This window comes from Lagopus leucura, unplaced genomic scaffold (assembly GCF_019238085.1).
Source record: "Lagopus leucura isolate 7727_CA_CO unplaced genomic scaffold, USGS_WTPT01 Super-Scaffold_100009, whole genome shotgun sequence".
In the NCBI taxonomy this organism is placed as follows: domain Eukaryota; kingdom Metazoa; phylum Chordata; class Aves; order Galliformes; family Phasianidae; genus Lagopus; species Lagopus leucura.
Window position 1 is genome coordinate 2,495,990 of NW_024962266.1, and position 13,617 is coordinate 2,509,606.

The 13,617-nt window shown below is 45.2% G+C and overlaps 1 protein-coding gene across 1 annotated transcript; it reads right to left on the bottom strand.

Moving 5' to 3' along the window:
* Positions 1-4,372: 4,372 nt before the first annotated feature.
* Positions 4,373-12,979, bottom strand: TSEN15 (tRNA splicing endonuclease subunit 15). Its single transcript, XM_042874154.1, has 3 exons — positions 12,832-12,979; positions 11,717-11,852; positions 4,373-4,906 (listed from the first exon to the last, which is right to left on the bottom strand). Exons 1-3 carry the CDS (start codon positions 12,902-12,904, stop codon positions 4,702-4,704), a joined length of 414 nt encoding a protein of 137 aa, XP_042730088.1. The 5' UTR covers positions 12,905-12,979; the 3' UTR covers positions 4,373-4,701.
* Between the last annotated feature and the right edge of the window lie 638 nt (positions 12,980-13,617).

Sequence of the window (13,617 nt, forward strand, 5' to 3'; positions counted from 1 at the left end):
CCTTCCAGCCCAGTACTTCCTTGATGTGTGCAACTCCTGGTTCTTCCCTGATCAGATTCTCATCTATCTAGCTGTCGCACCTCCAAACCCACTTTGCCAGTTAATTATGATTGCTCTCTTGTGATAATTTTGCTTAAGCAATAGATTGGGCAGAGGATCAGTGGAGCCCATCCCTTCTTGGGACAAAGATGGCTATAACAGGTAGCAGTCTGGCTCTCGGGCAGATAAGCAGCATGTTTAGGCTGCTGGAGATCCTGGATTTTGAAGTATTACTTTCTACTTCATGTAGTTTGTTTTCTCAACTGCTTTTCTGCAGAAGGCACCATGTTTTGTAAGAACAGCAAATGTTCCAAGCCTCTCTCAGCCTCTTCTCTTAGATGACAGTCACATTCTCCTCCATTAAATATGATGTTCTGTGGCAGGATTCAAGCTGGATTCTCCCTCTGGATGTCAATTCCAAGCTTTCAGATGGTGACATACAAAGGTAGAGGCGTACCCAGAACTTTCTGCATGAGGATGGCAGCTGGGAGGACCCACTGCTTCGCTGTCACAACTGGTAGGATTTTGTGCTGTGTCATTCCTGGCAATATTTGATTGTGGGGAAATGCTTTTCACGTTGATGTATGTCGGTAGCTCCGAAAGTAATGCCTTCTATTTATTTCCATGCAAACGACAACAGATACAAAGAGTGCAGCTGCAAAACACTGTTTTTTAATGTGGCCACCACATTAGCCATGCGTTTTTGCCAGTGACGGACAAGGGCCTGTGTGCCACTCTTGTAAATAACTGCACCTGTGGAGGTGACCCACTGTTTCACAGCAACAGCACAACACTGTGCTGGGAATATGCTGCCCACAAAGTCCATCTTTCATTGGCCTGAATAGGTGGAAGTCAGGAGCCAAATTTGGAATGAACAGCGTGCTGTGGTAGGACTACCCAGCCGGGATTGGATGGGGCCTGGCGTTACAGAGCTGCAAGAGAAAGGTTGTCCTCTTCTCTGGCCTTACTGTAGTTCAGGCATCATCGTAGTCAGCGCCGTGATGGAGCTGTCAGGGTTGACGCAGATCGAAGGGCTCTGGCGGAGCAGCCGGCGGAGGAGGGCAGCCGCTCCGCAGTCCGCAGCGCCCTCTGCTGAACGCCAGCCTGCGGCTTCGGCCCCGTGTGCCCGCCGTCAGCTGGTGGCACGGCTGGAAGTCCTCCGGGGTGCGTATGGAGGAGCAGGGAGGGAGCCTGATGTTGGAAATATCCGGATAATTTTTGTCAGGACGGCATCTCTGATAAAAGCAGATTTTATTCGCGATTGCAATGCACTTATGGACGCAACGTGACAGCCTTTATACCCTGTTTTCTCCCCCTTGCCTTCCCCTCCCTCCCGTTTCCCCACTGCCTGAGTAGTCCAGGTTCACAGTCTTATCAGAAGGTTTACATTTGTTAATTACTTGTTAATTTGTTTGTTATCGCGTGTCAGTCCTGTCGTCTCCAAGATGTCTCAACACTCTTCTTGTTCGTATGGATATGGTGATTTTGTTCAGAGTCCTTGTTAAACAAATTGTACAGAGGGGAGGTGCCCTATCTTCCTCCATACCTTCTTCAGGCTCTCCCTGAGGCATGCAATGGATTGTCCTTGTAATTTGCACAGGATACTCTTGCAATGTGGGTGACATACATTTTCAATGCTGGCTATACGTAAGTTGTTACTAGCTTATATATATGTTCTTAATTATTTAACTTCTCCTTTAATTCTCTATTACCCAGGTCCTGTCTATCCAGCACCAAAAGCTAGTAGTTAAAGATGTTTATCACATCTAGCTTGCCTTTAACTGAAGGCCCAGAAGTTTTTTTTTTTTCAGATGGCTGGATAGACAGGAGCTTCAGTTTTTGTGCTTAGAATTTACTCCATCTACCTAATCTCTACGGACATATATATATATACAAATTACTTTTCTTACATACCTAGTATGTGTTGTTAGGGAAGATTCATCTAGGGGATTAGCAATGAAAACTTATCAGAGAACCCCAATAAAGTAGAAAGGCCCCTGAAAAGACCCAAAAGGTAGCAGAGGCCATGAAATTAACAAAATTCTTCTTTTGTTCTGATGCAGAAACAACATTCAGTTCCCACACTGAGAGGGTTCCCTCCAAAAAGGGGGGAAAAGCCCCAAAAAGAGCCGCTCAGTTTTGGCAGAGGGAGTCCGGAGGATTGCTGGAGCTGGATGTGAAGGAGGATCAATGAGATGGAAGGGCATCAAGGCAGCACACGGCGTCAGTGAAGTGCAGAGGTGACAGCACACAGCTCATCATGGGCTCATTAACCTGCCTGAGCAAATGGGCTGTCGGTAAGGCAGCAGCTAGGTGCTCACAGAGCAACCAAAGGGACAGAGAGCATCCAGAAACTATGTAAAGAAAATGGTAAAGAGATCGTCCCATGGGACAGTCTGAAAAACGAGGTGCAGCTGTTTTGGAGGAGTCGGGAAAGCCCAGTTGCTCACAATTACCTTCGTTTCTGCACTAAGAGGCTGGAAGAGGAAGAGAGTTGTGGTAGTGCTTTGCTGGGGGGCAGCTGGGGCTGCAGGGATGGCTACAAATTGGGGGTGCACCAAATTCCTCACTGTCCTGAAGTTCAGGCCTGCTGAGCTGCAGCATAGCAATGTGAATGGCAGAGAGAAAGCTCCCAAATGGAGTATTTGTATGTACAGATACGATATACATACAGTTCTTAGCTGTATATATACAGTATACATCTCTTAGCAAAAGGGATGGGGAGGACTGAAGACTTCAATGTAGTCACTTCAGCCCTGCAAGGATTCATTTAGAAGATGGCAAAGTGGAGCCTGTGCAACCTGGTGGGCTGGGAGGCTGAATTTACAAAGGTGTCACGGCCAGATGTCACAGGTCACACCTCTGCAGCTGGTTAGTGATAGGACAAGGGAGAACGGTCTCAAACTGAGACACAGGAGGTTTAGGTTAGATATTAAGAGGAAATTTTTCACACAGAGGGTGGTGATGCATTGGAACAGGTTCCCCGAGGAGGTTGTGGATGCCCCATCTCTGCAGGCATTCAAGGCCAGGCTGGATGTGGCTCTGGGCAGCCTGGTCTGCTGGTTGGCAACCCTGCACATAGCAGGGGGTTGGAACCGGATGAGCATTGTGGTACTTTTCAACCCAGCCCATTCTATGATTCTGTGTCTTGCAAACCTTTAATGCAGAGCTTGAGTACTTCAGGCATAGTACCAAGATCCTGTGGATTTAGGAATCTTAATGTGCTGCTGCTCAGATGCAATAGGCTTCCAAAGGAAGTCTCTCCCCATCTTAATTCAGTGCTCAGGATGCCAGAGGCTCAGCTCTGTGTGCTCACTGCTGGGCATGGAGAAGCAATACCACTTCAACGGGATGTAAAGGAGCAGCACTGCTGGTTCTGAACTTTTCTAACATCCCCTTGTTTGCACAGTAATGCCTATGGGACAAAGGGTGCACTGATAGTATTTCTTCTTTTTTTCCCCTGAGAAACACAGGACCACCAGGAAAAAGGCCCACATAAGCACTGCTCACTGGGATGCATCGAGAGATCAAAGCCTCTACATACTGATCCTCTACCTCAGCTCCTGAAGACAGAGTTGCAGTTTGCAGTATATAAAAAATAGACACTCCTTTTTGGTACTTAAAAGGGATAAAATGAAGGAAGAAAAGCCAAGCTAGCATCAGCCACGCAGCAAATACATGTCAGTGTTTTCTAGAAAAGAAAGCACATGCTAAAAGGCTTTTGAGGTTAAGCACATGTTGCTTAAATTCTGCAAGGTGTAGCATTTGCCAGAGCTTTCTTCACACAAAACCAGCTCTTTTCCAGCACATACTCACACTAGGGTTGAAGGATTTAACAGCTTCTAACAAGGACCTGAGTTACCTAATGGCATGCAGCCTAGCAAAGTTAAGATTTGCTTTATGGAATATGCAGCAGAGTCCATAAAATACATCCAAGAGCAGCAAGTGTGGTCACAGCATACAGCAGAACAAAGTATCACCAAAATCAGAAAAATAATGCTATCACAAGGGATGGTGTCAGAGAATTGCTCCAGTGCTCTGAAGTAGCTTTCCTGGATGAGTGAGCCAGCGAAGGGCTCCCTGCAGGTAACAAGGACCCCAGATCAGCACGCTCCCCCCTGGATGATGGGGGCAAGGATATCTTTTTACTCAGGAAGCTTTTACTAGGATGGCATCAAGTTTAATCTGAAGAAGGCTGTTATGTGAAAGATGTAGTTACTTCTGCAGGAAGCCTTCAGAAATGTAACCTGGGAGGTAGCACGACCACTTCTGACAGCGTTAAGAGGAAGACACTGTGAACTACAAAGCCCTTAGTAATGATTTCTGGCAGGGATACTGTTAAGATTGACCTTTATTGAGTATTTATAATATGGGTAAGGATCTGTACATTGTTACATACCCAAACAGGTATCAATCAGAGATCCTGCAGTGCAAACCTCTGAGAAGTATATTTATAGTAATTAATTGGAGCAATCTGTCTCAAAAGCATGACCCATTTCATGCTTCGAATGGTATTTTATTACAGCGTAGCTGCAAGAAAACTCCATGCTCCATGAACATGCACTTGATATGCAAAAGGCAGACTTCAGCACACTGCTTATTTACACACTTAAGTTCCTGGATTTTTGTTCGAGTAGTTCAAGAAAAGTCTGTTTGTCTTCGTTACTTGGAAAGCTTCCGTCTCTTCCTCTTCCACTGTTTATTGTCTGCATCTTCAGTATCATCAGGAGGCTCTGGTAACACAAAGCCATCAGTCATTTTATAGTAGACTATTGTGGAATCTGTCTCAACTATGGCCAAGGTAATCGACAGCGGGGTGTCAGGATCATCGTGGGGGAGAGCAGCTTTCTTCATGATTTCTCTTAACCTAGAAGAGAAAAGAGTCAGTTAGAAAAGACCCCATAGCAACCTTGCACACAGGAAGAAGCTGGGTTTTGTAGGTCTCCGTACTGATGACATTCAAAGCAGAAAACTTTTTTTCCTTCAAGTTAGTTCACAGTTTTTCCTACTGTGGATTCTCTAACTTGAAAGGTATTTTACACACTTTTATTTTATTTAATATCATTCCTGCAAAAACACAAGCCCCCCAAAAACTCCTGCAAAACTTGGGAGTAATAGAAACTTGCATTTGAGCCTTTCACCAGGGCTCCAGCAAAACTGCTATTAAAAAAGCTGGAAGAAGATTATCCAGTAAAAAGCCTGTTTTGTTCTATAAATTTGTCTGCATAGAGAAAGTGTAACGTCTGCTCTAACAAAAATCCAAATTCCTTTAACCATTTAGAGGAAAAAAATCCCCCCCAAAAAACAAAACAACAACACACCCCACATAGAACCAAGTGACTTCTTTCATTTGTAGAGATAAGCCCTTCAGTCTTTGTGCTACAGTTCTCTATGAGCCTGTGGAAGACCCAGGAACTGAAGCCAGGCTTTTCTACCTCCCTGTCTAGACTAGAAGCCACAAGACTAATGATGTTCTTCAGGAAAGTCAGCATAAATAACATCTTCCTTAAAAATTCAAGACAAAGTTATGCAATTTTTCCTGTTCAGTTTAAGAATAATAAGCTACTTATTTTTCAGCTCAGAGCTGAGAACAGCACTGCCCCAGCAAGCACTGCTGCAGCAAGCTTCCTCCTCAGGAACCAGAAAGAGATGCATTCCCATACGAGCCATGCCTCAAACACTGCAAGGCCTTCCGGCAGTGCACCTAGTGAGGAGCTTCATGGGAGACAAGGGGCTGGGAAAGGACTGCAGCTGTCCTTACAGAATGCTGTATGCGCACAGAGCAAGAAGCCGGTGTCACACCTCAACAGCTTCTGTCTGAAGTGAGCTCTGAACAGAAGCCAATGGTGGGGCCAGGCTGCTGGCAGCAATCCCATCAGGAAAGAAGTATCCATTGTTCTTTTTGTGGCAGCAGAGGTTAACCTCTCCCTGGCCCCAGAATGAGAAACAGAAAGAAAAATAGAAAGTCAGAAAATGGCACAGCTTCCTTGGAGAAATATTTTGGGACCTCCCGAAACAACAAAGCTGTATTGAGCGTGGCCTGTACTGTCAGCTAAGACTCCTTTGTATTATCTTTAGTAACTGTTACATTTATCTTCCTACTCTTTTAGGAGGTTGGATGGACAGCCAGGCATTAGATCTACACTTCTCACAGAATCACAAAGGTTATAAATGACCACTGAAATCATCTAGTTGAACCTACCCCACCATGCCCGCTGACCACATCCCCCAGTGCCACATCTCCACAGCTCCTGAACACCTCCAGGGACACCGACCCACCATCACTCATGATTTCTTCTTACAACTTCAGGCAGGGACGCACAGACCTTTATCCCCCCACCATTTAGCACCTAGACTTAGAAAATGAGCCTCACAGTATCACAGAAGTGGCCAGGCCCTAACAGCACATTTCTTTTCTCCGTACAGGCAGCACCAAAAGAAGAGCTTGCATTCATGCAGACCACAACCAGCACATCTGCAGATTAGTGGGATGGTATCTTTGAAGAGAATAAGCTTTGGAATTCAAGAAGCCTGTATCAGAGACCTGCATTTCCGCTCCTCCCTGAGGGCGTCCAACAAGGATGACAGCCAGCACGCTTACCAAGTTTCTTTGCAGCACCAGACATATGAGTAGTCAGGGAAGAACATCTGGGTTTGCCCCATTTCACTGTACTTGCTACCTGCCACAGATAGAAAGATGAAACATTGAAGGAAATCTGTATGTTTTTAAATCCTTTTGATGTGCCTAAGAATGCGGGGGAGGTCGGGGGGGGGGACAAGAAGTGATTAATTTTATGGTTATAAGGCATTTGAAATGTAAAGCACTGCATGCATTCATCGCCTCAGCTTGGCTCATCCACAGGCTCAGCCTGGCTATGAAGAATGGGGACAGACACCCTGTACATGCTGTCTGCTTGAGATTTATGCCAAAGTCCTGGGAGAGCTCATAGAACAGTCAAGCATGCGTGCTGCTGCACATACAGGGGGGAGTCTAGGAGTTAAAATACCCTGCAACCACTCCTTTCCCTTCTCTCCCCCTCCCAAGGGAGAAAAGCCTTGAATGTTAAAACAGCAATACTCAGACATCACATTTCCCACACAAAAAAGGTGTGTTTTGAACTAAGGCCTCGTGAAAGGAAAAATATGTAAAGCTGGACACCACAGGAAGCATTGGGAAGCTTCAAGTCCCATGAACAGAGTAAGACTAAACATTTTTCCCAAATAATTACTGTCAGTTGTACATCACATTGTACTTGTTTTTCAGAACAGCTTGAAAACCCATCCCTAATGCTGATGGTGTCTGCATGTTCAGTGCAAGCTAAATCTGCTCCCACCAACACAAACCCAAGCAGATGAAGCCCTCAGTTCCCACCTAGGAAGCAACCTCCTGTTCACCTCACATTGCAGAAGATGAAAGGAATCTAATCTCAAACACATGAAGGAGATGCTATTATACAGAAGTAAACATCTGCCATTTCTAAGGCCCTTTGCTTCGGAAAACCTTGAGGGGGTTTCTAGATACTACAAACTACATTCAGCAATGATTGCTAGTTTTCTAAAGAGAATTCATTGAAAAAGCAGAATTAACTTACTGAACGTCAAAGCAAGGACCGCTGCAGTAAGGTAACATCACTGCTAAAGGTCACACTGCATCTGCCCTCAGTGCTGCCTTCAAACTACACCACAAGAGGGAATTTAGCTGTCTTCTATTAGCGTTGTAAATAACAGCTTAAAAGTATGGTGGGTGAACTTCGGGCTTGAGATTTCAACTGATTGTCCAACCAGCAAAAGAGAACAGAATCATAAAGCAAAGAACGCTGGCAGAAAGTTTTGTGGCCAACACAGGTATTTCAGTGGTCTATCCCATGCAGCTGCCTCTGGGAAGCAGAGAAAACACTGAGAGCTCAGAGCTGTTTTATGGAGGTTGCATAGTGCTCCATTGAGCTGAAATGGAGCTACTGCCTTCCTTACCATAAAAGCCAACGGCTTTCAATCTGCCCTTTGTACTGGGATGAATAATTCATCGCAGGCACGGCCAACCCGAACAGCTCCCTCCCCTCCATGAAAGGCAGAGCTGAGTCTATACAAGTTGATACAAGCATTGAAATACAGGGGAAGAAACGTGTGGTGTGGGGCAGGGGGAGGGTGCGTAAATGGACGCCACTGTTTCTTGGGATTTCTTTCTTACAAGAATATGGGATGCAAGAAGAAACTCCTGTTTTTGTAATGGAAAAGAAAACAGAACCAAAGAAAATACCACTCATCAGAGGAACGAACTGAAACCCCAAGGAATATGAAGCCCTTTTTTTTTTTTCCAGGGAAGCTGAAAAAGAAAACAAGTTGTGCAAAAAGGGAGAAATCAGTTTGGCAAAGTTCTGCGAGGTACGCTGGCTGTACTTAGTTCAAGCAGTACAGCATGTCTAACTCAGCTGCAAAAGCCACATCAGTCACTTTGCAACTACTGATAAAGAATTTTTAGCTAGGAGCCACTGATGACATTTTTAATGTTTGATGTACTGTAAGAGTAAACTCAATGCTAACAGCAGAACAACTGACAAAACTGAAGCAGATGCCAAGCACGGAGCACATCACACTTCCAGTGCATTTAAATCACAAGCGCTGCTTAAAAGCAAAACCCCCTTAGATTAGAGGAAGATCTATTTTGCAAACTATAGATTACACTTCCAACCACCAGATTTGTCTCTAAAGATGCTTATCGGCTTTAAAATTAAACATTAACATGTTCCTTTCCTGAAATCAAGTTACCATTGTAATAAAATAGTCCATTTCCTTTTAGCCCATGTAGTAGAAATGCTAAGTCATGGCTTGAAGCAGAGATTGAGAACCTGGTGGGAAGGCAGAGCCAACCCAGGAGAGCTCAGGTGTATGCAATGAACCTGAGTGACCAAAGGGATGGAGCCAGGATCCACTCCTTCCCTGACTTCATTTAAGGTTTGGCAGTGAAGGTGAGGGTGTCTCTTGGTGGAGATCTGTGTCTGAGGCCTTCCAGAGGTAAGCAGCTCTTTTTCGTCATTTCTGTATCTGTGTTTGCTGCAGCCAAAGACTTTGCCACTCTGCTATTATCATCCCATTATAGTTACAGCCTAGAACAAACTCCACAGTCTTCATAACCAGATGTAACTGGCTTCATTCTTCAGTTCCAACACTTCCAAATGGGACAGGGACATATCATATAGTCTGGTGGTTTATTGCTTTGCCAATGTCATTTGTCCAGGACAGACTGTGCCTGATTCTATTAGATCCAGCATCTCATTTCTTCTAGCTCCGAGACAGGACTACCTGTACTTACCTGCTTCAACCCCTCTGAGGAGTCACAATTCTGGGCATAAAGCACAGCACACACAACAGCCCGTCCTGCCTTTGGACAAAGGAAATCTTAGAGTAAGCTAAAAAAACACTGAGCATTTTGTTGGGTGTTTTCAGGCCACGCATATTTATCATCTGGGTGTCCTGCTGGTAATTTCCATGCCAGCTTCACTATAGCCTTTTAAGGACACTGTCCTTGGAGTGTCAGCCAAACAGGAATCTTCCCAAGCCACCTGGGAAGGCAGAGCTTGGCAGGGTTTTGTTGAAGTGGCTTTGAGAAGAAAATCACCCCTGCAGCTCCTACCCAGGCTTACTGTTTAAGCAAGGAAATGCTGACCTGAACAGTGCCAACTGCTAGCGGCTTGTGCAGCTAGTGCAAACTTTCAAGGCCCAGGAATGAGGACAGACTATTTTCACATTCCCAACCACCTCCAATGGCTTCTGCTTCAATGTTAACTGAACTGCATTTACTCATTTCGGTAAATTCGGTATTCAGACTCATTCCTCTACCTTACAGCAAGTAACACAAAAACTCTGTTACTTTTGGACAGAACAGCGAAGTAACTAAGCACGGATGCTTTCCTGTCTACAGCTTGGGACATCAAATGAGAAAATATTATTTCAGACAGCATATATATATATAGCAAGTCTCCTGCTATCAACAGTCACAACACAGATGCCAGAACAAACAGGCAGTGACACTATAACTGTGTTTCCAATTTCTTTTTAATGAACTTCCTCTTCAGTGAGGCACAGTTTTTGTCCATAACCCTCTGTTTTGCCTCCTGCTTCAGCAAACGAGCTGAGCTGATGCTGTCCTTTCTCTACAAAGACACACCAGGCCTCTCTGATCAGAGCTGACCTTCTAATGAAATTCCAAGCATGCACACACACATTTTCAGTAACAGAAACTCCCAAAGCTGTTGTCAGGCAGAAGACAGTACACGTTTGTATCAAGCACATACAGGCTTTAATGAACTCACCTGGCATTAAAGCCCAACATTTGGCTCACTTCAGTGACAATGTGCTCTCTGCATTTGCTCTATAGCAAAACCTAGTCACAAACTGTACTTTTAATCAATGTGACGCATTCACTCTTTGCTTCTCTAACACACATCCTTCCAGTAACAGATTCCATGCACGCTGGTGCCAGCAGCAGAGCAAACAGCATCACCACAGAACAAACAAGTCCAGAGGCTCCAAGTGAAAAGCCCCAGTGAAACAGTACCAGATAGTACATACATACAGCACATCATCTCCCTGTCATTAAAAACTAATTAGAACATACTTGCTGGCATTGACTCAATTCCTAGGAATCAAAGTTTCCAACCTAAGTGGAAACCCACTATGTTAAACAAACACAGCAACTCTGCACGCAGGAGTAATTTCTCAAAGGCCCCCTATAGCAACTTGCTGCTCAGTATATCATTCTGCAAGTCCTGTAAGCAGATTTGCTCTATCACACCATATCTATAAAACTAAGCCCACAAGAAATGACCAGTGTTGGCCAATGGAAGACTCTTCAGCAACTAGATAGCACTCAAATCGATCAGTATCTGCCGAGTCTTTTTCTTTCCCCTCAAAATGAACTGTTTCTGAAGATATGCTCTTAGGAAAGCACACAGCAGAATTAAGATGTAAGTTTGTTCGCTGAAAACTGATTTGTCACTCCTGAAGCCTAAGAAAAAGCAGAAAACATAGCGTATCTAAAACATACTGTGTCAGAATCACAGCTCAAAGGATAGCTGAGCATTAGATTCTCAGTAAGCATAATGCATTTCCAGTTGAAAGCAGCCAAATTATGCTATCCCACCAAAAAGCTAAACAAATGTAGCACACTAGGCTTATCCTTGAGATTCAGCAATTAAAAAGTTTATTCAGAGAGGTCCAGAGGGATTTATGTTCCTCTTTGGTACTTGAAAGCCCAGTGACTTAAGGTATTATCAGCAAACACGCAGCATAAGAATGTTCAAAACATAAGCTGTGAAGGTCTCATGTTCTGACCTTGTCTCTCCAACGCACGCTTTGATATCCACTATTACCTCCTACAACACAGGCAACTTCTAAACAATCCAGAGTGCTCAACAGAAGGAGCTGGGTGCTGCAGGAAGCTGACATCCAAGGCTTGCCACTTCCAGGGAGGGAGAAGCAGAGACTGATGCAACTTAGAAAGAGAAAGCAATCTCAACTTGAAACACACATTCGCAGCACTCAAAATAACTCAGCTCACAGATTGAGATACTGCTTTCCTTGTTTCCTCCCAATTCCCCTGGGCTGAATTAACAGCCTCTTGTCTAGTCTTCTTTTCATCCTGCGGGCAATGGGATCCAAACACTGAGCACAGCCTCACCTCTCATGGCTCACTAACACATCTGCAGGTATCGGTACCATCACTTGGAGATCTCCCTGTTCTCTTTCACGGGCATGTAAACATACGAGCTGCAGTTCTGCTAATCCAACATGCTTCACTTCATGCCAGCTTCTCCCTAAAAAGGTCGATAGTTGATGAGAAGGATCAGGACACAAAACACAAGTTTCATTCATTCAAATATTAGGTTTCAAGTTTTATTTAACATCTTTGGTTGTTTCCCTCCCTCTCCTCACAGGGCATTTCCCAGGAGAGACAAATAGCCCATTCACACGCCAAGTTTCCTTTCTGAGCGCTCCTATGGAACATTTATTACACTGCCTTCCCGCTTTTCAACTAAGCCAGTTTGGAAGAGTTTGCAGAGCTTTACAATCAGAGAATCGTTAGAGTTAGAAGGGACCTTTCGAGATTCCCTGGTCCAACTCCCCTGCAGTGAACAGGGACACGCACAGCTCCATCAGGTGTTCAGAGCCTGGTCCAGCCAGGCCTTCAAAGTCTGCAGGGATGGGGCACCCACCACATTTTGGGGCAACCTGTGCCAGTGCCTTACCGCCCTCACTATAAAAGACACTCTTCATTATCAGATAACTCTATTCCACTCTTGTAAGGCTCCAAAAGCTTGTCATAATTATTGCCACTAGGCATCTTTCTTTCCTACAGGAATCTTTGCCCTTTCCAGCCACCAGCATCCTGATCAGGCCAGGGCACTTCTGCCCATTGCTAAACTGGACTCTTAGGGAGATGCTATGATTTAGTAGTTTTGATTTTAGCATATAGAAGAGCATTCTATTGCCACAACAACCACTGAACTTGTAACCTCTCCTTTCTACCTCCCTCTTTCTTCCCCTGCTTCTATCCTGGCACTGCAGCTGTGCCGAGGCAGGCTCTAATCTTTGCAAAGGCTCTGTGCAGGCGCGTGACAGGGATCCGAGGTGCCAAAACACTGTGTTTCTTAGGGAACTATCACTGCGTGAAGTTTCAAAACCACTGCCAAGGACTTTTCTAGGAAAGGCTCTGCCAGTGCACAAGCTTTCATAACACCTGAGTACATGTGAATGCATTTTTGCTACGCCTGTCCAGTCGGTTCATTCAATTACCTTCCAGGAGGTCCAGGTACACCAGGAACGCAGCATAGATCTGAGAGCTGTCGGATATATCGAGGGACATCATTGCTGTGAACTGAATCACAGAATCATAGAATGGTCACGATTGGAAGAGACCCCAAGAATGATGAATCTCCAACCCCCTGCCACATGCAGGGCCACCCACCTCCACATTTCATACCAGCCCAGGCTGCCCAGGGCTCCATCCAACCTGGCCTTGAACACCTCCAGGGATGGACGGGGCATCCACAGCCTCTCTGGGCAGCTGTTCCAGCACCTCACCACTCTCATAGGAAATAACTTCCCCTGACATCCAACCTAAATCTTCCCTCCCTCAACTTAAAACCATTTCCCCTTGTCCTGCTGCTATCTACCCTTTCAAAGAATTGATTCCCCTTCTGTTTGTAGGCTTCCTTTAGGTACTGAAAGCCAAAAGGCAGCCTTGCTCAGGGGAAGCTGCAGTTACAGCCATACAATGGCCAAACCCACAATCTGCACAGCCATCCAATGAACCCGAAAGCAGCTGGAGGGGCTGACAGGACACGAAAAACAGGAGCAGTCTGCTAAGAGCTTCTCAAGAGCTTTTCTCCCCCCGTTTTAGAAAAAGGGAATCAAATAAATAAGCGACAGAGGAAAACACAACTATTTCTGGAACAGAGCTGGCGCTGGGGAGGAAGAAGGGCTCTGAATTTCTGCCGCAGTACATCAACACCAGAGGACGGCCAAACCAAACACCTCGTGTCGGCGGCACGGGGAGCCGCGAGCTTCGGCCCTCCGCCT